The 27,451-nt window shown below is 39.0% G+C and overlaps 1 protein-coding gene across 1 annotated transcript in view; it reads left to right on the forward strand.

Annotated features, from left to right (window-relative positions):
* The first annotated feature begins 625 nt into the window (after positions 1-625).
* LOC122453369 (60S ribosomal protein L7-like) overlaps positions 626-27,451 on the forward strand; it is a 683,417-nt gene continuing 656,591 nt past the window's right edge. Inside the window, exon 1 of the mRNA XM_043487367.1 lies at positions 626-680. Coding sequence (XP_043343302.1) covers positions 641-680 — 40 coding nt within the window. The 5' untranslated portion in view covers positions 626-640. The remainder of the gene's footprint in view (positions 681-27,451) is intronic.

Below are 27,451 nucleotides of genomic sequence, written 5' to 3' on the forward strand. Positions count from 1 at the left end.
TGGAGAGGGGATTGGGGGCCAGGAGACACAAAAGCCCTATTCCTGGAGAGGAGCAGAAATACTTCATAGGGCAAACCTCTGAGACACAGGCCCATTGAAAGACTGAGACTTAATCTGAAGGTGAAAGAACATCTTTTCCTTCATTACCTGTCACAACACTAACAAACCTCCAGAAATAATAGCAATGGATTAAAAGTTAAAACTTCAAGGCACGGATTCTCTCTAAGAAGAGCACGTGAGGAAACTGAAAGGTAAGAGGGAAGGGAAAACAAGATCACTAGAGCAAGCCAAAGCCTCTGGTGCCTATAACTAAAACAAACATTAAATGTGTCCCAACTCTTAGCCAGATTACCATGAATCTCATACAGATGTCCTGTTTATCTCAGTAGCTATTACCCTGTATTGTATGTCTGATCTCAACAAGGCATGCCAGAAGGCAAGAAAAAATACCATCTAAAGAAACAAAGCACCTCTTTCCCGGCTGGAACCATGGAGGGTGCAGAAGAGAAGAAAAAGAAGATTCCTGCTGTGCCAGAAACCCTTAAGAAAAAGTGAAAGAATTTCGCAGAGCTTAAGATCAAGCGCCTGAGAAAGAAGTTTGCCCAAAAGATGCTTCGAATGGCAAGGAGGAAGCTTATTTATGAAAAAGCTAAGCATTACCACAAGGAATACAGGCAGATGTACAGAACTGAAATTCAAATGGCTAGGATGGCACGAAAAGCCGGCAACTTCTATGTACCTGCGGTACCCAAATTGGCATTTGTCATCAGGATCAGAGGTATCAACGGTGTGAGCCCAAAGGTTCGAAAGGTGCCACGGCTCCTTCACCTCCGGCAGATCTTCAATGGCACCTTTGTGAAGCTCAACAAGGCATCAATTAACATGCTGAGAATTGTGGAGCCATACATTGCATGGGGGTACCCAAATCTGAAGTCTGTAAATAAATTGATATGCAAGCATGGTTATGGCAAAATCAACAAAAAGCGAATTGCCCTGACAGACAACGTATTGATTGCTCGATCTCTTGGGAAATACGGAATCATCTGCATGGAGGATCTGATTCATGAGATCTATACAGTTGGAAAACGTTTCAAAGAAGCAAACAACTTCCTGCGGCCCTTTAAATTGTCTTCTCCACGAGGTGGAATGAAGAAAAAGACCACCCATTTTGTAGAAGGTGGAGATGCCAGCAACAGGGAAGACCAGATCAACAGGCTTATTAGAAGGATGAACTAAGGTATCTACCAGGATTATTTTTGTAACCTGGTCCATTAACAAACAATTGAAACAAATTAAAAAAAAGAAAGAAACAAAGCAAGCATCAGAACCAGACACAAATATAAAAATGATGTTGCTATTATCTCACAGGAAATTTTAAACAATGACTATAATATGATAATAGCTTTCAAGGAAAAGTAGATGACACACAAGATCAGATGGAATACCAGCTGAGATAAGGAAACTTAAAAAAAATTAAAGGGAAATAAGAAGAAATAAAAATAAAAATGCAGTATTTGAAATGAAGACTGCATTTGATGGGCACATCATTAGACTGACTGATTAAAAAAAAAAAGCAGTGAGATTGAACATAAATAAATAGAAACTTCTCAAATTGAAGTGCAAAGAGGAAAATAAAGAAAAAAATACAGGATATAACAGAACAGTTTATAATAGAACAGAATATCTAAGAATTGTGGAGGAATATCAAAAGCTGCAGCATGCATATAATTGGAGTATCAGAAAGAAGAGAAGAAGAGACTGGAACAGATGGAATATTTGCAGAAATAATAGTTGAAGGAAATTTAGAGAACAGCCATGGGATAAAAGCTCAAAACACTACACACAGGCAAATTATAGTCAAACTGCAGAAAACCAAAGATAAAGAGAAAATATTGAGGAAATTCAGGAATTGGAAAACGCTTTCTATACAGAGGGACAAGGATAGAATTACAGCAGACTTCTTGTTTTTAAAAAATAAATGCAAGCAAGAAAAGAGTGAAATGAAAAGTTCAATATGCAAGCTGGGAAACCAGGAAAGCCAGTGATAGTAATTCAGTCCAATTCTAAGGGCTGAGAACCGGGAGTGCCAATGTCTGAAAGGCAGGAGAAGATGGATTTCCCAGCTTAAGCAAAGAGGACAGCCTTGACCTTCCTCTGCCTTTTTGTTCTGTTCAGACACTCAACAAATTGGATGATGCCCACTTGCATTGGTAAGGGTGAGCTTCTTTACAGTCTATCAATTCAAATACTAATCTCTCCCAGAAACACCCCCAACAGACGCACTCACAAATCATGTTCTAATAGCTATCTAGATGATGCTTAGTTCAGTGGAGTTGACACATAAAACTCCCCCGCACCCAGCGTAGTGATCTGAGCCCTTAATTTTTTCAAGACTAGCAGGCCTGTTAGGCTTCCCAGATGGCTCAGTGGTAATGAATCTGCCCAGTGATGCAGAAGCCACAGGTTTGATCCCTGGGCCAGGAAGATCCTCTGGAGGCGGAAATGCCACCCCACTGGAAAATTGCATGGAAAATTCCATGGACAGAGAAGCCTGGCAGGCTACAGTCCATGGGGTCGCAAAGAGTCAACATGACTGAGCAACTGAGCACTCTTGCAGCAGTCCTCTCTCTTTACTCAGGGTTGGGAATCCTCCAGCCTACCCTCACTGCAAAGACTCAGATTCTCTCCTCCTCATGCTTCCTGCCTGCAAAAGACTCCACTGACACCGCCTTTTAAAAATAAAGATTTAAAAAACAATAAGAATACAATCCTCAAGGGACACTGCAAAGCAATCCAGCTACCCATACAAAGACAAAAGATTTTTCAAGAAAGTGACAAGAGAAAAATGCAATTAGAAGGGGAAAAAACAGATAACTCTTTCATTAAGCTACTTTGTGATATCTTTTCCAAAGAATCAAACTCTTGTTTCAAGTACTACAGAAGGCTGCCAAATAGGCCTTTGCCAACTCTGTGGTTCTTAAACTACCAGAATGCAGCATATTTCATTTGTCAGGACACCTCTGAACAACTGTCCTTCTTGTGGTTGGAAGGAACACTCAGATAAGCTGCATTTTGGAAGGAGGGTGGAGAGCAATGATTCAAACTCAAAACCATCATATAGTAACAAGAAACTACCTTCAAAGAACAGATGCAGTTACCTAGGGAATTTGTTTTATTAAGGCCCCAGTGGCTCAGCAGTAAAGAATCTTCCTTTAATCCAGGAGACACAAGTTCAATCCCTAGGTCGGGAAGATTCCCTGAAGAAGGAAATGGCAACCCACTCTGGTATTCTTGCCTGGGAAATCTATGAACAGAGGAGCCTGGAGAACTGCAGTCCATGGGATTGCAAAAGAGTCAAATACAACCAAACAATGGCAAAGTAGGGAGAGCTTTTAACTGACTAAATATTAAGCAGTGATGCTTTAGAACTCAAGGTAAAAGCAGTCATACTGAAGAATTATTTGTGTATCCTTTTCCAGAGACTGACAATAAATTTAAAGTCTCCCTTTTCACAAAGCCTTACTAAATTTTCATTTAACATTTTAGACAGGTTGCAATTCAATTTTTTTCAAATACATTTAAATCATGACAGTAACCTAATTTGTATCTGTAAGTACTTCAGTGAAGCCACTGTAATTATTTAATAGCATGCAAAGTCACAATTTAAGGTTGGTTTTCTACATAGGTATTTTTTAAGTATTGAAAACATGATAAAAATTTACCATTAATTTCATAAATAGTGATATAGAACTATTAGATTTTCTGTTAGGGAAATAAGACACTGGGGATTCTCTTTTCTGCTTCCTCCTTCTCATTTTGTTTGTTTTTCTCCAGGTTGTATTTTTTAATGGCTGGAGGAGTGGGGAGAGCAGGCGTAGTGGAGAGGGAGTGAAGAAGTGTGTGCGAAGGGGGAGACTTCATTGTACAGAATGGTCATTAACTGTGATGCAAACGCCAATGTTTCCATGGAAACCTCTGTCCACTACAGAATATACTAGAGCAATTTTTGAACCATTTGTCCATTTGATTAATTATGTCTTTGTGCCGAAGGCAGCTTGGCTTGATTGTCTCATCATGTATTAGAGAAGCTACTGCTCTAACAAATGGGCCTATTGTTTTGGGCCTATTCATCTTAGTGCATCCCTGCAAGCTGATAGACATTTCAACAAAATGACTGTCCCTTAATGAGCTGCAGCCTGTCAGAATTGTTTAGGGCTTCATGTGAGGTGCAGACCATGGTCATGACAGCCTCAGTTATTATGACAATGAGTAGGATGTCTATAAAAGAGTCTATATAAATACAATGACCCTCATTTTGATATAACATAGTTGCTTTTTAATTATCAAACTTATGTATATTATAGTCACAAAACACTTCTGAATTTTGTTCCAATGTGAGCTATAGAGTTTTCTGACAAACAACCAACATGACCACCAAATTAAAAAACATAAAATGTTTTTCATAATTTAATACGATGGTTCTTGATTTCTAGTTATCTGAAGAAATATTATGCAATTATGGGAACTAGCTAACGAAAGCAAAGCTAACATTTTTATTATATTTTAAAGATAATAGAGATTGAGATTTTAGTGCTCTAAAATGAATAAAAGTTAACTTTACTTAAGCAAATAGTTCTCAAAAAAAAGCAAAGCAAAACAAAACAATGCTTTAGAAAAAAAACTTGAGGACACGTAACATTTAAAAACAAGTAAATATATATTTTAGTAAATGAGACAGATAGACATTTCTAGCACCCACACTATGTGTGAGATTTTTGAATAATAACCTACTCTGCGTTCAGGGTACTCACCTGTTGACTTGCCCTGAAGACTTGGGAGTATTGTCACCCCAAAATCCAAGGGTCTTTCACAGAGGTCAGTACTTAATAATGACATGTTTTCTTGTCCACAGTAAATTGTAATAATTCTGCTTAAAAAGAAAGAATATATTGGCAATTTTGATTTCATGTTTGCTCAAAGCAAGAGTGAATTCTCCCTCAGAACAGATGAATGCACTTTCTAAGAGGGATGGTGTGCCAGTCACAGCCAGAGTCAACACGCCTGAAACATCCCCTTTGCCAAAAGTTAATTATGACACTTGAGAAAAGCTTCCTATATGTTTTTAAATTGTGTATTTCAGTTTTACTTCTCTTTGCAAGGAGCAGTGATGGAACATCACTGTGTATGGTCTATGCTTTCACTATTTCTCCATACAGAATCAATGACTGTGTCCTTAAAATTCACAGATGGAAATCACCATCCTGTAGCTACCAACAGCAACACTTAATCAGTTAATAATTGAGGATTAAACTTAATTCAGATTAATTTGTATTAGTATAGAGTTTGTAAATCAATTGCTTTCATATTAATTTACATGTTGTCTAGACATGACATCATGTTGATTCTTTGTGTGGTTCAACTACTAATTACAGACTTTGAGGGTAACAGATGCAAACTTTTTGTTTAAAGCTTTAAACATAAATCAGGGCTAGGGTGGTGGTCCAATTTGTTTTAGGTTGGGATTTTTTTTAAGCTAGGTACAAAACTGCATGTTAAAGTCTGAAATGAAAATAATTTAACTTGCTTAACATGGAAATGGCTTCTGGTAAAGATGAAAAGGAATAGATTTAATTGCTGGGGAGATAAATTCTAAGAACAGAAGAAAATTGTTCAAGATTAAACCAATATCCCCAATGTTAAGTTGATATGTGAGAGACTGAAACATTATTAAAATAATTGGTAGTTACAGATTTCAGTTTGCATTTTTATCTGTTCCATTTAGAGTCTAAACTTCACATAGTGGAGTAACTGTTCTGTGGAAAGGGTTGATTTAATTTTGGCAATTCATTTAATTCTAGAATATTTGGAACTTCTGATAGTTAAATGGTCTTAATTTTCTGAATAGAGCATGGAATTGTGGTAAGAAGTAAACAAACTAAAATAAATAGAAAACATTTCCGTCTTTTCTCTCTAGGATCCCAAAATGAAATCAGTGGGCTAGGTTTGAGTTGGAGAAACATTATTAAATTTTATTCATTTACATTAAAAATTTTTAAATAAAATTCACTTACTTAAAAAATTTTAGAGAAAAATTCATTTACCTAAAAAAATGATTTTCTCTTAAAAAACCCGAATCTACTAAAGAAGCCTAACTCTTAAATATGCTTTCCTTATTTGGATGTTAAAATAGACAAATCCAACAGAATTAATCCTTATTTTCACTTTTAATTTCCCTAAATTGACTTGGAAAATGAATTTTCCCATGTTTAGAATGTAATGTTACAGTTACCTGGTTTCTTTAAATGCATGTCAGTTATATAGTATGCTGTTTATAAGTCCATTTTTACTTGTTGGGATGTCCATTTTAATCCCTCCAAATATAGTTCTATTTACATGCTTATGAGATAGTCATTGCAAGAAGAGAAAAAGACTTGATGTTATGTCAAACTGATTCAGATAGTTGCTGTTCTTGAGTGTACTGGAAGGATAAAATGCCAGTGATGTGGTATCTTCGCTACATGAATATTACCCATAAAGCATGACATTCCAACTCAGCTAAGTATTTCTACTGTTTTCTGTAATTTATATGGAAGACTGTCCCTACCTTTAAAATCCTGGAAATTTTCACCTTCATGGAGCTATCTTTAAATGTTAGGGTTCCAAACAAGAAAATGAGTACTTCAAGGCTGTATATTGTCACCCTGCTTATTTAACTTATATGCAGAGTACATCATGAGAAATGCTGGGCTGGAGGAACCACAAGCTGGAATCAAGATTGCTGGGAGAAATATCAATAACCTTAGATATGCAGAAGACACCACCCTTATGGCAGAAAGTGAAGAGGAACTAAAAAGCCTCTTGATGAAAGTGAAAGTGGAAAGTGAAAAAGTTGGCTTAAAGCTCAACATTCAGAAAACTAAGATCATGGCATCTGGTCCCATCACTTCATGGCAAATAAATAGGGAAACAGTGGAAACAGTGTCAGACTTTATTTTTGGGGGCCCCAAAAATCACTGCAGATGGTGATTACAGCCATGAAATTAAAATATGCTTCCTCCTTGGAAGGAAAGTCATGACCAACCTAGATAGCATAATAAAAAGCAGAGACATTACTTTGTCAACAAGTCCATCTAGTCAAGGTTATGATTTTTTCCAGTAGTCATTTATGGATGTGAGAGTTGGACTATAAAGAAAGCTGAGTGCTGAAGAATCGATGCTTTCGAACTGTGGTGTTGGAGAAGACTCTTGGGAGTCCCTTGGACTGCAAGGAGATCCAACCAGTCCATACTAAAGGAAATCAGTCCTGGGTGTTCATTGAAAGGACTGATGTTGAAGCTGAAACTCCAATACTTTGGCCACCTGATGCAAAGAGCTGACTCATTGGAAAAGACCCTGATGCTGGGAAAGATTGAGGGCAGGGGGAGAAGGGGACGACAGAGAATGAGATGATTGGCTGGCATCACCGACTCAATGGACATGAGTTTGGGTAGACTCCGGAAGTTGGTGATGGACATGGAGGCCTGGTGTGCTGCGGTACATGGGGTTACAAAGAGTCGGACACAACTGAGTGACTGAACTGAACTGAACTGAAGCATTAATATTGTAATCATTATTCTATTTATATATCTATATGCCACTGGAGATACCCATTATCACCTTTGCCCCTGAATGAATCTTAATTTGGAAGAGGTTTCATGAAGTTTCATTTCCAAAACATCATTTTTTTAATTTTGTGAATAATTTTAAACTTAAAATTTAAACCTAAAAATTACAAATATAATACAAGGACATTTCCGTACACCATTCACCAAGATTTTATCACAATGCTTTAATGATATCATTTTACATTTAAGTTGTTTGTTTACTTGCTCTCTCACTTTCTCACCTAATATAAATATATACATTTATATAAATGTCTGACTTCAGTCGTGTCTGACTCTATGGCCCTATATATAATCCAAAATAACTCTTTAATGAAAAGAACTTTTAAGACTCCAAGAGTACACAATTTCACATCCTAATTTCCTCTTCCTTTGAACAAAGTTTAAAATAAACAATTTTTTTTTCTTATTTGCCTTAGCTAAATGATGTGCCATACTAAATAATTTTGCTCCCCAGCTTGGACTTACACTCAATCAGTAGGCATACAAATTATAGTGAGAATTTATAAATATGATTTCTAAATATATTCAGATTACCCCAAGAATCTAAATTACTGTCTGGATGCAACTGTGCAAGAAGAGAAAAATGGACATTCCAGACTTGGGCAGAACAGTTTTATTTATACAATATACCTGTGGCCCAGAAAAATGTTTGGCTGGAAGGAAAAATACCATTCTCACTTTCACGCATACAACTCAAGACAACGTTATGACTTCAGTCAAAAGAAAGTTAAGTTAGATTGTCAGAGTTCAAAGCTATGGAATGAAAGTTTCTTTGGAATGAAAGGATGGGAAGCAGCAAAATTTAATTCCCATTTCAGTATTTCTTAAAGTTGCATTTTATAACCATTTATTGTTCTCAACACTACAAAGGTATTCAGAGAAAATCAACTGTCAGATAGCCTTTTGGCTAATCATAGATAGGCTTGGATTCCAAAAGATGCTCAAAATCCCAAATACAGTCTAACCTTTCCATACACCTCTCATTGGGTGGTCTTTCAATTCTTAGGAAGTTGACCTCTGTATGTGTCATTTAAATTATCTTGGCTTCATTTGTCATTTTTCTTCTATGTTCCAATTTTTTTTTTTTTTTTTTAAGAACCAGGAACTCATCTTGAGGACTGCCACTGGAACTGTCTTAAACAACAGTAGAAGGGATCTGAATAATCTCTTCTTTTAATTTCAGAGTGTTATAACAATAAATAAATATCCTATCCAAATAAAGTTGAATATGCTAGGAACAAAACAGGTGAAGATAATTGAAAACTCTGAAGTGTCATGCCTTTTGTTAGCACTCCCATATCATGGTTTCAGGAAACCTATTGGAATAAAATCAGTAAGATGACAGTAAAGGATTCAATATGGAATATTAGTTTTTTTGTAGAAAAGTACATCATCTGCAAGTAGAGTCAGTTTTCTTTCTTTCTTTTCTGTTTTTTTTTTTTTTTTTTTTTTTTTTTTTTTTTTTTTTTTTTGCTTTTTATTCATGTTTTCATGCCTTATGCCACTTAGAACTTCCAGCACTATGTTGAATGAGGGTGGTGAGAGTAGACATTCCTGCCTTGTTCCCAATCGTTAGAAGAAAGTACTCATTAATCTTCACTATTAAGGATAACAATAGCTGTACATTTTTTTTTTTTTTTGGTCAGTTGAAGAATTTCCTCTCTATTTGTACTTTTCTGAGAGTTTTTTATCATAAATGAGTATTAAACTTTGTCAACTTTTTTTCTGGACTGAATATGATGCTGCAATTTTTCTTCTTTAGCCTGCTAATATAGTGGATTATACTGATTGATTTCGACATATTGAACTAGACTGGTATCCAGGATACTTGGTCATGGTATATAATGTTTTTATGTTTTGCTTACTTATATTTACTAAGATTTTAAAGATTATTATGTCTTTATTTAGGAGAGCTGTTGATTTTTTTTCTTTCCTTTATTTCTTGGGGGGTAGTGGGCAAGAGAAGGCAGGCACATCCTTTGTCTGGTTTTGTTACCAGGGAACCCAACTTCATAAAATGAACAGAGAAGTATGCCCTTCTCTTCTGTTTTCAAAAAGAGATTAGAGAATTGGTGTTAATTCTTCTTTAATTTTTGTAGGATTTTACATTGAAAATATCTGGACCCTGAAACTTCTTTTCTAAAAGCGTTAAAATTACAAATTAAATTTTCTTAGTATTCATAGGGATATTCAGTTTCTCTAATTTATATCAGGTGAGTTGTGGTTATTTATGTTCTTTGAGGAATTAGTCTGTTTTGTATAAGTAAGTAGAATTATGTACACTATGTACATTATATAAGTAGAATTCTTTGGGCCATGTCCTAATTATTCTTTTGAAGTCCACAGCATCTGTAATAATATCTCATATAATTTCTGACATTTGATGTGTATAATGTCTATGTTTTCCTTGTCAGTGTTGCTAAAGATTTATCAATTTTATTGAACTTTACACAGAACTAGCTCATAGCTTCATTGATTTTTTTTCTACTGTGTTCCTGTTTTTAATTTAATTGATTTCTTATCTTCATCATTTCCCTTTTCTGTTTTCATCAGACTGCTTCTTTTTCTCTGTTCTTGAGGTGGATGCTTAGATTATTTATTCAGACTTTTATTCTTTTCTAATGAATGCATTTAGTGCTATAAATTTCTCTTCTCAGCACTGCTTTAGCTATGAACCACAAAATTTGATATGTTTATCAAACATGATATGAAATGTTTGCTATTTCATTCATTTAATTATTTCTATTTCTTCTAATGCTTTTTTTAATTTGTGGACTACTTAAAATTACGATTTAATTTTCAAATGTTTGAAGATTTTCTTGTTATTTTTTTCTATTATTGATTTCTAGTTTGATTCCATTGTGATCAGAGAGCACACTTGGTATGATTTCAAGCTTTAAACTTTGTTGAAGTTCATTCTATGGCTTGAGATATGGTCTGTCTTGGTATATGTTTCATGAGCACGTGATTTCTACTGTTTTTCTCCTGTTGTTGGGACTTGTTATGTTCTATAAATGTCAATAAGATCCTGTTGATTGATAGTGTTGTTAAGCTCTTCTAAATAATTGCTGACTTTCTTTTTAGCTGTTGAAAAAGGAGTGTTGAGGTCTCCAATTATAGTTGTGAATTTGTTCACTTTTTCTTTCAGTTTTCTCAGTTTTTGTTTTACATATTTTGCAGCTTAATAACATTTGATACATACATAATTGTGATAGCTGTATTTTTCTGGGGAGAGTGGATTGATCCTTTTATCATCATGTAATGGTTTTTTCTGTCTATGGTAATTTTCTTTGCCCACATGCAATGTGGGAGACCTGAGTTCCCTGGAGAAGGTAATGATGGCCCACTCCAGTGTTCTTGCCTGGAGAGTTCCATGGACAGAGGAGCCTGGCAGGGGGGTCCCTGGGGTAGCAAAGGGTTGGACGCGACTGAGCAGCTTTCAGTTCATTACATTGTCTGGTATTAAAATGACCATTTTTGTATTCCTTTGATAAATATTTGCATTTAATATCTTTCTTTCATCATTTTACTTTCAGTCTATACTGTTGCATTTAAAGTGATCTTCAAGGGCAGGGAGGCTTTTCATTACTACTGGGTAGAGTGAGAGTTTCCAACCCTCTTTGGGCTCCACTGGCATCATGGTGAGAGTGGGCATGGTAAACATTCCAGCCCTCCTCTAGACCTCCTTTGACACTATTCTAGTGGAGAGAGGACAAGGCAGTCACTTTGTTACCATCTAGCAGGGATGAAATTCTCTATTTGTCATTCTGACATCATCCCAGTGGAGATGTTGAATTGCCTTATGGCAGCCTTGCAGGTGCGGAAGTCGAGGTTTCACAGTCTTTGTTGGTGTCATTGGAATGGGACCACAATTTTTTTGTCTGGTGTTTAGCTACAATAAAGTGGTTATTGTCTAAAAGTTTTGTTTTGCTAGGCTAGTCCTTTGGTGAAAGAGAGCAGGCTTTTGCTATAATTTTTTTGTCTGTGCTTTTTGGTATTTCTTTGTTGCCCATTTGTTCACCTTTAAGCTGGGATATATGAGACAAGAAGAAAATCCAGGATACTGATCACTGCTTTCCCTCAGTTTCTGAGGTCCCTGAAAAACTTATCACCTTCTCTTCATATTTCAGTGTCCTTTTATGTTTCTTTTATGTAATATGTCCAGATGTTTGGTTGAACTTCATGATAATTTTAAAAGTATGCCTACCCCTGATGCTGGGAAAGATTAAACGCAAAAGGAGAATCGGGCAGCAGAGGATGAGATGATTAGATAGCAAACCAAGTCTATGAACATGAATTTGAGCAAACTCTGGGAGATAGTGGAGGACAGAGGAGCCTGACGTGCTGCAGTCCATGGATTGCAAAGAGTCAGACATGACAGCGGCTGAACAACTAACGACAATACTCCGTCTTACCAAGAAGTGGAAGTCTCTGGTATAAATTTTAAAAGATATAAACCTAAAATGTATAACTTGTTAAATTTTTAAATATTCTAACCATAGCTGCTGCTGCTGCTAAGTCGCTTCAGTCGTGTCTGACTCTGTGCGACCCCATAGACGGCAGCCCACCAGGCTCCCCTGTCCCTGGGATTCTCCAGGCAAGAACACTGGAATGGGCTGCCGTTTCCCCCTCCAATGCATGAAAGTGAAAAGTGAAAGTGAAGTCGCTCAGTTTTATCCAACTCTTAGCAACCCCATGGACTGCAGCCCGCCAGGCTCCTCCGTCCATGGGATTTTCCAGGCAAGAGTACTGGAGTGGGTTGCCATTGCTTTCTCCAAATTCTAACCATAGATAAATACATAAATATAAAGCTAGACCTGTATGTCTCTTGAATCCCAGTAAATTATTTCTCAGGTTTTAAATAATAAAGATTTTTTTGATACATATTTTATCGTGGGCATTATACTATCTAAATTCTTAGTCAAATAGTCCCAAATCTCAGTGACTTACAAGAGCAAACTTCTTTCTCTCTTACAAAATGGTCCTCCTTTCTATGGTTCTACTTTAACTGTGTTAGACTTACATTTTCTGGTTTGGAACCATGAATCTGCTCATTTTTTTCTTTTTTTCTTCATCTGGGTTCAAGGCAAAAGGAACAACCTCCCTCAGCATATGCTACTCTTTCATGGCAAGAGCAAGAATAAGAAATTGACAGCCAGACACAAAAGTGGTGCACTGTTCCTTTTGCTCATATTTTAGTGGGAAAGTAAGTCATGTGTCCAAACCTAAAACCAACTGGGTGAAGAAATATACTATTTTCACAGGGGATGGGCAAATTGATTTGGTATATGTTCTGAAATGTAGAATATGTCAAACAATATTTTCTATTAAAGATGCAAACACCATCTAGGCAAAAAATAGCTCTATAATACATTGTGAAAATTTTCACATATGCTTTAAAAGATAAAAACAAATAATAATTACCTTAATATGTTGTGTCAATTAGGTTACTGAAAACATGTTAGTTATCAACTTAAATTTCAAAAAATAAACATTATAAAAGCTATCTTCAGGTTCATACTTTTCAGCCTACTAATGTTTTACTTTGCATTCCTAAATCTCCATTAGAATATAGGTACATCTATAGTGACAGAGATATATCTCAATATATCTATATATTCCATTGTTTCTTGAAATCTTGTATTAAGGGCAGACACAGAATAATTCATAAAATGATAGCAAGAGGAAAAAAAGGATTTTTAGGCAGCTGGAGTGAGAAGAAAAGTTAGAAAGAAAATGCTCGCTACTGGGAACTATTTTAAGTAAAGGATCTGGGGCAAAATTTTACATAGCTTCTTCTTTCTAAATGAGAGAATCGATTTTTATCCCTGCAAATTCAATAGTGAGCTCATATGAGCTCCACATAAAGAATTTCAACATAGAGAAAGCCACACAGTGCTGTGAGAGGTAAATTTGTGGTGCTTACCTTTATTTAGTTGCATATCTTGATATTTTCTGATAATTTTAAGTGGATTATACTAGTTACCTAGGCTGATTCAAAACCAACTCAAATAAATTTAACTCAATACTGCTTAATACTTTCCATATTCAAGGTTCTCTAGATAAGTAAATTTGGAAAACTCAACAGTGGCCACAGGAGTGGAAAACATCAGTTTTCATTTCAATCCCAAAGAAGCACAATGCCAAAGAATGCTCAAGCTACCACACAGTTCCACTAATCTCACACATTAGTAAAGTAATGCTCAAAATTCTCCAAGCCAGGCTTCAACAGTACATGAACTATGAACTTCCAGATGTTCAAGGTGGTTTTAGAAAAGGCAGAGGAACCAGAGATCAAATTGTCAACATCCGTTGGATCATCAAAAAAGCAAGAGAGTTCCAGAAAAACATCTACTTCTTCTTTATTGACGATGCCAAAGGCTTTGACTGTGTGGACCACAACAAACTGTGGAAAATTCTCCAAGAGATGGGAATACCAGACCACCTGACCTGCCTCTTGAGAAATCTGTATGCAGGTCAAGAAGCAACAGTTAGAACTGGACATGGAACAACAGTCTGGTTCCAAATCGGGAAAGGAGTACGTCAAGGCTGTATATTGTCACCCTGCTTATTTAACTTATATGCAGAGTACATCATGCGAAATGCCGGGCTGGATGAAACACAAGTTGGAATTCAGATTGCCGGGAGAAATATCAATAACCTCAGATATGCAGATAACATCACCCTTATGGCAGAAAGCAAAGAGGAACTAAAAATCCCTTTGATGAAAGTCAGAGGAGAGTGAAAAATTTAACTTAAAACTCAACATTCAGAAAACTAAGATCATAGCATCTGGTCCCATCACTTCATGGCAAATAAATGAGGAAACAGTGACAGAATTTATTTTTTGGACTCCAAAATTGCTGCAGATGGTGACTACAGCCATGAAATTAAAAGACGCTTGCTCCTTGGAAGATAAGTTATGACCAACCTAGACAGCATATTAAAAAGCAGAGACATTACTTTGCCAACAAAGGTCCATCTAGTCAAAGCTATGGTTTTTCCAGTAGTCATGTATGGATCTGAGAGTTGAACTATAAAGAAAGCTGAGCACTGAAGAATTGAAGAATTGATGCTTTTGAACTGTAGTGATGGAGAAGACTCTTGAGAGTCCCTTGCACTGCAAGGAGATCCAACCAGTCCATCCTAAAGGAGATCAGTCCTGAATATTCATTGGATAAAGCTGAAACTCCAATACTTTGTGAAGAGATGATTCATTTGAAAATACCCTGATGTTGGGAAAGATTGAGGGCAGGAGGAGAAGGGGATGACAGAGGATGAGATGGTTGGATGGCATCACCGACTCAATGGACTTGTGTTTGAGTAAGCTCCGGGAGTTGGCAATGGACAGGGAGGCCTGGCGTGTTGTGGTCCACGGGGTCATAAACAGTTAGACATGACTGAGCAACTGAACTGAACTATAGATAGTAATTGAAAACAAAAATGTCTGACAGGTAATCAGATTGGCACATAGTAGACCCTCAAAGAGACTTAACCAATTTATATATTGTTTAATTAATCTGATAAAGAAGTTGAGACAGATGTCCAAATAGATAAAATGTTAGCCAATATATCATATCTCTACTAGATATATGAGAAGTATTAATGGAGCTTCAAGAAAGAGAGATTATATGCTCTCAGGGGAGAGGAATATATGGGAAGAGAAAACAGAAAAGTATTTGGGGGGGAGATTTGACATAGGCTTTAAATTTTAGGTGCAACTCTAGCAATCAAGTGTGGGAGATAAGTGCAAGGAGGCTTTAAGATGGTGGTGTAGGAAGTTTCTGAATTCAGTTCCTCCCACAGACAGAACGAGTCTACAACTGCAAATGGAATGCGTGCAGTGTGTACTAAGTCACTTCAGTCGTGTCCGACTCTTTGCGATGCTATGGGCTGTAGCCCACCAGGCTCCTCTGTCCATGGGATTCTCCAGTCAAGAATACTGGAGTGGGTTGCCATGCCCTCCTACAGGGGATTTTTCTGACCTGGCAACGGAACCCACATCTCTTTCGTCTCCTGCACTGGCAGGCAGGTTCACCACCACTAGTGCCACCTGGGAGTAATTTCCCCCAAAAGAGACCTGAAAATTGAATGAACAAAACCTCTAAAACAAAGGATAAAAGAACCTTGAACTTTTGCTTAAAAAAAAAAAAAAACAAAACAGCATTGATATGGGCTTGACAAGGAAAAACCCACACCCCGGCCTGGCAATTCACAATCAGGAGAGACCACAAAGTTATGGATCTTTTCTCTGGGTGAGCAAGGAATTTGAACTCCACATCAGGCACTTGAGTTCCCCAAACACCTGACTTTGAAAAATCAATGTGGAATAAGCTTAGGAAAGCTATAGAAATGCAGGGAAGAGAAAGCTCACTCTTACAGGGCTCATGAGCAGGCACACACAACCCAAAAACCAGCAGTGAAGCATGTGATTGAAAAATGCATGGGCCTTAGGTGAAAGGAGCATACTTAACTAATCTTGAAGCATCTGCCAGAGACACTCAGAAAAGAACTGAGACACTCTCTGGGGACTAAGTTACTGGCAGGTGTTATTATGCTATCTCAGGCTACCTTATTACTAATAGTGGGTTGTCATTTCCTTCTCCAGGGGATCTTCCTGACCCAGGGATTGAACCTAGGTCTCCCGCATTGCAGGCAGATTCTTTACCATCTGAGCCAAATACTGGCATAGGAGAGGACCATTTTGGAATTCTCCACCTTTGACATCAGTGAGCATACTCTGCTGAGAGACTCTACAACTGTGGTTTAGCTGGTCCAGTGATAACCCTGCCCAACAGTGCCCCATGACAGCCCCGTTGGATCCTTCAGCCAGCCCACGGCCCAACACTCCCTGTAAGTGTCCCACAACAGTTGCGACCCTAACACAACAGGAGGAAAAAAACAGCACACATTGGGGACACCTCCTTAAGTGCCTGGCTCTGTTAGCCAGGCAGAACAGTGTTTCTGAGCTCCACAGTTTGTCCCCTCAATAAGATAACTTCTTCAAGACTGGAAGAGACAGGTTATACCTTTAATGCATGGAAACAAATGCAAAGAATTAGGGAAAATGAGGAAATAAAGGAATATGTTGCAGTTGAAAAAAATAAGATAAAGCTTCAGAAAAAGAACTAAACAAAATGGAGATAAGCAATTTACCTGACATAAAATTTGGTCATAAAGATGCTCATCAAACTCAGAAGAATGCATGAACTCAGTGAGATTTTCAATAGAGAGAACATATCAGAAAGTACCAAACAGAAGTTATAACTGAACTGAAAAAGAAAAAAAAAACTGAATGGGTTCAACAGCAGACTGTGTGAGGTAGAAGAATGAATCAGTGATCCGGAAGACAAAACAATGGGGCTCACCCAGAGAGAACAGAAAAATGAAAAAAGAATTTAAAAAGAAGACAGCTTAAGGGACTTTGGGGACAATATCTACAGAATAATACTTGCTGTGCTGTGCTGTGTTTAGTTACCCAGTTATGTCTGACTTTTTGTGACCCCATGGCCTGTAGCCCACCAGGCTCCTCTGTCCCTGGGGATTCTCCATGCAAGTCTACTAGAGGTGGTTGCCATGCCATCCTCCAGGAGATCATCCAAACCCAGGTTTTGAATCCAGGCCCCCCACACTGAGCCACCAGGGAAGCCCAAGAATACTGCAGTGGGTAGCCTATCCCTTCTCCAGGGGAACTTCCTGACCCAGGGATCGAACCGGGGACCCCTGCAGTGTAGGCAATTTCTTTACCAGCTGAGTTACCTGGGGAGGCCATCTTATACCATACATTGTTCTGCCCGTAGTCCAACAATATCTTTTTGTCCCCGTGGCTCCCTGCACCAAGCTGGGTTTTTTTAGACATTGGTCCCAGTTTTTGATTTAAAACAGAGTGTTGGGCGCCAGTGTCCACCATGAAGCCAACGGGTTTCCCCTCCACATGTATGGTTACCCAGGACTCGGGGAGGGGTGTCGAGTCTTGACTCCCCTAGTCACTGTCTTTCCCCGCGTATAGAACTCGAGTTCCAGGGGAAATTCTCTCTCTCTGGGTTGTTCTTCTCTTCAGGTCCCTCTTAGGGCACTCCTTTCTCCAGTGCCCCCGTTCTTTGCAGTAAGCACACTGATCTTTCTTTAGGGCCTGCCTTTTTGGTCTCTCTGTTTCTCCTGTCTGGGGGCCTCGAGGCTCCCTCAATTTTGTTCCGGCCTTCATCCCCGCAAAAAGAATCTTGGCTAGCTCTCTCTGGTTCTTCCGGTTTTCCTTCACCCTATGTTCCCTATCTTCTTTCCTGATCTTTTCAGCTAGTTCCCTTTCCTCCCAACGAAGTCGTTCCTCCCTTTCTTCTGGGGTCTCCCTATTATTAAATACCTTTTCAGCTGCTTTCAGTAAGTCTTGTATTGTCTGCTCTCCTAACCCCTCTATCTTTTGTAATTTCTTCTTAATATCTGGGTCTGCCTGATTCACAAACTCTAGGAGAACTGCAGCGCGTGATTCCTCAGCCTGGGGGTCCATAGGTGTATATTGCCTAAAGGCTTCCATTAGCCTCTCTAGGAAGGCTGACGGGCTCTCAGTGGGCTCTTGCCTTACTAAATTTACCTTTGCCAAATTTGTCGGCTTCCTAGCTGAGGCCCGCAGGCCAGCCATTAGAGTCTGGCGGTACACTCGGAGATGCTCCTTACCTTCCACTCGCTCAAAATCCCAGTTAGGCCGCAACAGAGGAAACCCCTCGTCCACGAGATGAGGCTGGGCAGTTGGTCTCCCGTCGACCCCCGGGACCTGTTTCTGCGCCTCTGCCAGGATTTGCTCCCATTCTTCCGTGGTGAAGAGCACCTGCAACAGCTGCTGGCAATCATCCCAGGTGGGGTTATGAGTGAACAAAATGGGAAAAGGGCCAGTATTGATAGGTTTGCTCTCTGTCCAGGTTAGCTGGTCCCACCCGGACGAGGAGTGCCTGTACAGTAGAAGAAGGTAACTCTGGGTCCCCATGATCTTGCTCACCCCTATTTCCTCTATTTCTTCTCCGGGGTCAGGGTTTCTTTATCTCTTTTGATTCATCAGGGGGCTCTGCTCCCGGGGGCACCTGCAACGGAGGAGGGGCATATGGCGGGGGCCTAATTTCCGTCTCCAAGTCAATCAGGTTCCGGTCCGAGGATTCCTGCAAGACCGGTTTTGGGCCCTTATTCTTCTTGGCGTCCTCTGGGGGAGTGGGAGTTTCCATAACCAGGGCCCGTACATTAGGAGAATCAGGGAGTTTGTGAACAAAAGGTTTTAACCATTTGGGTGGATCTTCTACTAGATCTTGCCAGACTATAACATATGGGACTTGGCTCAGGCGGCCCCAGGGATCAGGAGCCATAACTTTTTCTTTCACCACCCGAATAATAGAAGGTTGAAAAGTTCGCTCTGGAGGCCATCCAACTTGGAAGGTGGGCCACTCTGCAGAGCAAAAGGTTATTAATTTACTCTTTGTAACTAGTAGCGACAGATCATACGCTCTAGCCCTGACATCCGAGAAATGATCAGTCATGAGAGAGAGTGGGGTGGATTTTCCTTGCCCCATAGCGAGAGTCAGAAGAAAGTCACCGAGAATTACCACCAATAAATCCTATCGGGAGTGGTGGTGGCCAGGAGGTTGGGCTTGTGGTATGTTTCGTGGAACTATTTGAGTGCCTTAGTCATTGCACGGAAGTTTTCTTGCTGGGGGCGGGCACCCTAAGGGTTTCTAGCCCGTTCCGTGACCCCCTTATCCTTTCACGGGAGTCTTCCAGTGGCAGGTGCCCTATTGGCTCTTAAGTGCCTGTCCCGTGCCCACACAGATGGGTCTTTATTTGGCCAGATTCTCGGTTTAGAATACGAGAAAAAAGAAAGGAGTTTCACCCTCTCGGGCTCCCGTTACTGGGGCTGACTTGTTGGGAGGCCTTCAGAATCCGCCAGGGAGTAGCCCTGGCCGGGACTCATCAGTTGCCCCAACAACTGTCTGCCCGTTCACTGAAACTCCCAGAAACAGAAATGAGGCTCCAAGGCTTTATAGGAAGAAGTAGACAACGACACACCAGAGAACAACGAGACAGGAGACAATGCCGGCAGTTATACAGAAAAACACACAGACAGACATACATCGGCTGACGACACAGATCCTCTGGAACAAGGGTCACCTTACCGTATGGCGCCCACTGTTCCCCAGATTTGGGCTTAGGAGAGGAGATCTCCTTCCCGCAGAGCTGGCTGCCTCCCAGCGCGCTCTCTGGCCTCGGCCTCACGCCAGCAGGAACGGCCAGTCCGTTCCCTCATGGAAAGCTTTCCCTAACGCCAGACACCTTCCTGCTTCACAGCAGGGCCTCGGCTTTACTCTGGTCTTTTTCTGCGCCAGACACCTTCCCGCTTCACAGCAGGGCCTCGGCTTTACTCTAGTCTTTTTCTAAACCTGCCTGGTGCTATTACCTGTCTTTTTTCCCCTTTGTTCCAAAGAGCGTTCTTCCCCGGTCAAGGGATCCTGGACGAGCCCCCAAATGTTCTGCCCGTAGTCTGAGTCCCTGGTCGGGAAAGAAGACTCCTCAAAACAATGCAACTCGCAATAGGGGAATTTATTACTGACTCGAGCCAGGGCCTTTCGCGGGAGGCCCTTATGCTAAGTGGAATAAGTCAAGAAAGACAAATGCTGTATGATTACACTCATATATGGAATCTTAAAAAACAAATAAAACAAAACATACTCATGGATACAGAGAACAAATTAGTGGCTACCAAAGAAGAAGGGACTTGGGGAAGATAAGTAAGAAGCAAGGTTCTAAGCAAAAGATACTAATATGAATGTAGCTACAATAGAAGAAGATGAGAAGACTCACAGGGAAACTAATTCTCTGTATTAGTCATCTTGGACTGCCATAAAAAAATACCACAGGCTGGATGGCTTAAATGACAAAAATTTATTTTTCCATAGCTCTGAAGGCTAGATGAAGGTGAAGGTAAAGTTGCTCAGTTGTGTCTGACTCTTTGCGACCCCATGGAATGTAGCCCACTAGACTCCTCCATCTATGGAATTTTCTAGGCAAGAGTGCTGGAGTGGGTTGCCATTTCCTTCTCCAGGGGATCTTGCCGACTCAGGGATCGAACCCAGGTCTCCCGCATTGCTGGCAGATGCTTTACCGTCTGAGCCACCAGGCTAGATATGCAAGATCAATTTGTCAGTACATTTGGTTTCCAGTGAGGCCTCTTTTCCTGGCTTGTTAATGCCTACCTTCTTCCTGTATCTTTATATAACCCTTCCTCTCTATCCTTGTGGAGAGAGTGAGCTCTGGTGTCCCTTTCTTTGCATATAAGGATACCAGTCTTATAGAATTAGACCCCAGTATATGACATCATTAATTACCCTCCTTTAAGATTCTATCTATAAATATATTCTACTGGGCTTAGGGCTTCAACTTGTGGATTTTCAAGGGACATAATTCAGTTAATAACAGTCCCCAAAGTGGAAATTTTTCAAGACAGGCTGAGAATTTGGGATTTAGTTCAGTTAGAATTAGGAAGCCATTGACACAAAAACCTGGGTTAGGAGTGTGACTTTGAAACTTTCATAGTTTTCCTTAAAATTGGTAGAACTTCTTGATTACGTTCTAGTAGGCCTAGAGTTATATATGACAAAGCCTGCTGTTAAGATTCAAAACTAATGATTATTCAGATATGTATGGAGTTTCATTTTAGATCAAGGAATAAAAGAATTTTAAATAAATCTTCATTTGTGATAGAATATAAATATACTTTCGTTGTTGCCCAGTCACTAATGTAAACTCAGCTACTCATTCCAATCGAAATATTTGGCATAGTAAGATTATCCCATCACAATTCTGAGCTGTAGTTCTACATGCCTGCACAAATTCAGAGCCTCTTTAAAATACTTGAGACTAAATAAGCCACTTGAACTAGACATACGTTCTATTTTATAATTACCATAAAAATATGAATAGCAATCAAAAAATAAATCAGAGTTTCTGCCTTTGCTGACTGAATATGGTTTTAAGTTGACTCTTTTACTGCTTTACAAATGACTAAAAAACTTTGGTCATTTCATTCATTGTTGACTAGAGAAAATTAGACATGATTTATGGAAATTTTAAATAAGGCAATAAGAAGTGGAATGATAAAAACACAATCTCATTAATTCACAACTTAAAAATTCCACCACCAGGGCTTTCCCGGTGGCTTGGTGGTGAGGAGTCCGCTGCCAGTGCGGGAGACACAGGTTGGATCCTTGGCCCACAACTGTGGAGCCTATGTTCTAGGGACCCAGAGCCACAACTCCTGAAGCCCGTCTGCCCTAGGGCCCGTGCGCTGCAACAAGAGAAGCCACTGCAATGAGAAGCACAAACAACACCACTAGAGACAAACCCCCACTCTCCACAACTAGAGAAAAGCCCAGACAGCAACGAAGACCCAGCGCAGCCAAAAAAAAAAATCTGTCACCAAAAGGGGAAAATATTTTGAGTTTTTTTTCTCATAATTTCTAGTATTGCCTACATAATCCAAGTTTGTCACATAATTAAATATTCTCTGGCCTTATCTTTGTGAACTCAGTGCTTATGCTCTTAATTTTTACTTAATTGGGTATATTTTCCTATCTATTATAATATATAAGTTATGAGAACATATTAAAGTTTTTTCTATCAAAATTTGTTAAAGAAAATGCAAAACTAATTCTCACTAGCCATGATTTTAAAAACCCCTAAAAGAATGTTTTTATAATTTATCATTTCAGGCTGAATATTGAAGAGTATCAAAGCATACTTTATCATATATGATTTCTGAGTAAAACATGGCAATATAAGGATATTCATTCCTTCAACAACAATGCAGAAGACTGTTTCTCAGGGAAGGGAACAACTTAATGTATGCAAACTCTGGTTTACCACTTTTGGTGGGCTTCCAAAAGTAAACATTACATTGAGCAGTAAAGAAGTCTCATTTGAATGAAAACGGATTGCAAGTTATTGTAAATATATATAGTTACAGTGTTTTGTAATCTTCCAAATAATAAATAAGAACATTTGGTGATACTGTGCATATTAAAACTCTAAGGAAGATTATATTTTTTAAGTCAAGCTATCTCTTTATGTTCTCTGTTTTCATAGATTTAATCTGTTTACATAACAAGGAAATGCTGATGATAATTCTTTATCAGGTGGAGCAGAGCCTGTCAGAGAAAGGTAAGTTTGCCTAGCCTGAGTTATATTGGAAGAATGATAATTTACCTAGAGACCTAGGAAGTAGCTTGAATTGTTGTTTTCTAGCCTTGAGGAATGGTTGATGGGGAGAATAGTATCAACTAGTATCAACAAAAAATTAATCACTTGATCTAAGAAAGAAATGGCAAGTTTTATTTGAGCCAAATTTGAGGAGGAAGAGGACCCAGGTTCTGTCCCGGGTCAGGAAGAGCCCCTGGAGAAGGAAATATTAACCTGCTCCAGTACTCTTGCCTGAGAAATCCCATGGATAGAGGAGCCTGGTGGGCTACAGTCCATGCGGTCATGAGAGTATTTAGCAACTAAACCACCACCACCACCCAGAAGGAGTATCTAAGAAAGCTCTGAGAACTGTTCTGCCACTTAGAAGCCAAGACACAAATATATTTTTTGAGACAGAGGACTCAAAAACAAAAACAAAAAAAAACTGCCAATATTATTGACAGTTTGCATAATCCAGATCTAAGTGTCAGTTATTATTATGGACAGTTTGCTAATCCAGATCTAAGTGTCATCGTGGTAGGTCATGTGACCCTTTACAATATCAAGAAGGAATACTATCTTTTAAGAAGTTGTCGATGCTAGAATGTTGCTATATATGGTTGAGCAGATATTCCTGCTGATGGGGGAGGTTTAAGTGATGCATAATACAGATGCACAATACGCACAAGTGGAGAGAGACTGTCGAAGGGCAGAGAATTTTTTATGTGTAAACTTTTCTTGTCTTGCCAAAAAATATGAATTTTACTTTACACCAGACAACTGAAGAAACAGTAGAATGGGTCAGGTATTGTTTTCCCATCTCAGTCACTAAGATCAATAGCCTCACCTGACTACAATTTTCTACAGTGTTCTTCTCTATCCCAAACTTACAAGTGAGAAAACTAAGACTCAGGGAGACTAATTTATTTTTACTAAGATCATTTAGTTTCTGCACACTAAAGATAATTTCTTCATTATATCTCGCCAAGCAATTTTTAATCTGCCATGATGATAGCTACATGACAAAAAGTATTTCTTTTCATGAAAAAGATACTTTTACCATGTAACAGTTTAAATTCTAAAAATGTATTCCTTACTTTGCTTTATGATTTTAGAACTTCTAATTTTAACTGAATATAAAAAGAAAAATAGAAAAAGAATAACCATTTAAATGGACCTGTCAAATTATAACATGAATATGTACAACATACCATGTTTCGTGTATCATATTATAATATAATGATATATAATTATGTCAGGTATAACTTACTACTTTAAATAAGCTTGTCTATACAAAATATTACCTGAAAACTGGGTTTACCTCTTGGTAGATGTCAAGCCAAAAGACAACCAAGTCAAAGAGTGGGAAAAGGAAGGATTTGTTTCTTGTAGCAAGTAAGGAGAACATCAAGGATCTTTCCCAAAGTAGTGTCCTTGAACAGCAATATTTTTAAGCTAGGTGTACATGCATACTCATATAACAACTTACGCAGTGCATAAGTTTCATGAAGGGTCTTGGGCACAGAAAAATTCATCATAGAATTGGGGTAAGGATCGACAGAGCCCAGAATTTGTAGACTGAAGTCAGAAATTCACCCTCCACTTTTATTCAGAGCCTTTGTTCTTGCAGAATTCAAAGATATACATCATATTGTTATGCATATCCCTTGAGGAAGAACTAGGACTTTTATTGCTGATCTATTGTTTCTTGACTGCTTTCCCTTTGTTCTTGCCACCCCTCATTTCTCTTAAGATCTTTAATTACTGAGACACATGCAAGCGCAAGGATTACGGACAGGCTCAGATCACACAATGACTTAGGCCCGGAATGGCTTCTCTTTTCTCAAGAAAGCCATGCCCGGTTCTCTTTCTCTGAAGACCCCCTATCCTGTCTACTTAGAGTATCTCAAAGGGGAGAGGGTGAAATTGGGAAAAGAATGCTTCTAGAGATTTAAGTGCTGGATTCATTTAGGGTGACCTTGGAAGACATTGGTCTGTGTGTAGCCCAGAAAGTTGCTGAAACTATTGGAAGTCTTTAATATTAAGATTTATGAATCCCTGTGAAAGTATTGTTTACCAGTTCGCCCGCTGTTGTTGTTTGATTGCTAAGTCATGTCCAGTTCTTTGTGATCCAGTGGACTGGAGTACACCAGACTTCCCTGACCCTCACTGTCTCCTGGAGTTTGCTCAAATTCATGTACATGGAGTCAGTGATGCTGTCCAACCATCTAATCCTCTGTCGTCCCCTTCTCCTCCTGCCTTCAATCTTTCCCAGCATCAGGGTCTTTTCCAGTAAGTCGGCTCTTCACATCAGGGGGCCAAAGCACTGGAGCTTAGTTTCAGCCTCATTCCTTCCAATGAATGTTCAGGGTGGGTTTCCTTTAGGATTGACTGGTTTAATCTCCTTGCAGTTCACCTGTGGTCTTATCTAAACTAGAAAGGTCTAAATAAACTGGGGATTAAAGAATGAGGAGTTTAGATGGTGTGTGATAAACATAATTTTTTCTGGCGCTCTTTATATATCTTGTGTATCTTGTGATTTAGGATATACTTTGCAATTTGTGGTTTCCATTTCAATTCTCATTTCCTTCCACAGCCACTATGCCAGCAAAAGTTTCCCCTTTATCATGATTGAAAAAAGTTTTAGCTGAGTGATCTCTTCAAAAAAATTAGAGATAACAAGGGAAAATTTCATATAAAGATGAACACAATAAAGGACAGAAATGGTATCGACCTAACAGAGGCAGAAGACATTAAGAAGAGGTGTCAAGAACACATAGAAGAGCTATACAAAAAAGATATTCATGACCCAGATAACCACAAGGGTGTGATCGCCCACCTAGAGCCAGACATCCTGGAATGCAAAGTTAAGTGGACCTTAGGAAGCATCACTACGAACAAAACTAGCGGAGGTGATGGAATTCCAGTTGAGCTATTTCCAGTCGTAAAAGATGATGCTGTGAAAGTGCTGCACTCAATATGCCAACAAACTTGGAACAATCGAACAATCAGCAGTGGCCACAGTACTGGAAAAGTTACTTTTCATTTCAATTCCAAAGAAAGGCAAAGCCAAAGAATGTTCAAACTATCACACAATTGCACTCATCTTACACCCTAACAAAACAATGCTCAAAATCCTCTAAGCCAGGCTTCAACAGTATGTGAACTGTGATCTTTCAGATATTCAAGCCAAATTTTAAAAAGGCAGAGGAACCAGAGACCAGATTGCCAACATCTGTTGGATCATCAAAAAAGCAAGAGAGTTCCAGAAAAACATTTACTTCTGCTTTATTGACTACACAAAAGCCTTTGACTGTGTAGATCACAACAAACTGGATAATTCTTAAAGAGATGGGAATACCAGACCACCTGACCTGCCTCCTGAGAAATCTGTATGCAGGTCAAGAAGCAACAGTTAGAACTGGACATGGAACAACAGACTTGTTCCAAATAGGGAAATAGGAGTACATCAAGGCTGTATATTGTCACCCTGCTTATTTAACTTATATTCAGAGTACATCATGAGAAATACTGTGTTGGATGAAGCACAAGCTGGAATTAAGATTGCTGGGAGAAATATCAATATTCTCAGATATGGAGATGACACCACCCTTATGGCAGAAAGTGAAGAAGAACTAAAGAGCCTCTTGATGAAAATGAAAGAGGAGAGTGAAAAAGTAGGCTTAAAACTCAGCATTCAGAAAGCTAAGATCATGGTATGCAGTCCCATCTCTTCATGGCAAATAGATGGGGAAACTTTGGAAACAGTGAAAGACTTTATTCTCTTGGGCTCCAAAATAACTGCAGATGGTAACTGCTGCCATGAAATTAAAAGATGCTTGCTCCTTGGAAGACCAACCTAAGCATGTTAAGAAGCAGAGACATCACTTTGCCAACAAATGTCCAACTAGTCAAACCTATCGTTTTTCCAGCAGTCATGTATGGATGTGAGAGTTGGACTATAAAGAAAGCTGAGTGCCAAAGAATTGATGCTTTTGAACTGTGTTGTTGGAGAAGACTCTTGAGAATCCTCTGGACTGCAAGGAGATCAAACTAGTCCACCCTCAAGGAAATCGGTCCTGAATATTCATTGGAAGGACTGATGCCAAAGCTGAAACTCCAATCCTTTGGCCACCTGATGTGAAGAACTGACTCATTTGAGAAGACCCTGATGCTGGGAAAGATTGAAGACAGGAGGAGAAGGGGATGACAGAGGACGAGATGGCTAGATGGCCTCACTGACTTGATGGACATGAGTTTGAGCAGGCTCTGGGAGTTGGTGATGGACAGGGAAGCCTGGCATGCTGCAGTCCATGGGGTCGCAAAGAGTTGGACACCACTGAGTGACTGAATTGAACTGATAAGTCATTTAAATTTCTTTGAGTTGGTCCTTTGCTTTGTATAGTAGTAATCTTAGAGCTGATGTTCAACAAACTCCTTATGTTTCTGAGTTTGAAATACTGAAGTCTAGAGAGTAACTTTTAAACCTCTATGTCAACTCAAGCTTTAATTATCATTACATCAAATGCCACACTGGAAAAATTGTATAAATGCAATTTCTAAGTATAAAAAACAGA

Source organism: Cervus canadensis, chromosome 14 (genome assembly GCF_019320065.1).
Source record: "Cervus canadensis isolate Bull #8, Minnesota chromosome 14, ASM1932006v1, whole genome shotgun sequence".
In the NCBI taxonomy this organism is placed as follows: domain Eukaryota; kingdom Metazoa; phylum Chordata; class Mammalia; order Artiodactyla; family Cervidae; genus Cervus; species Cervus canadensis.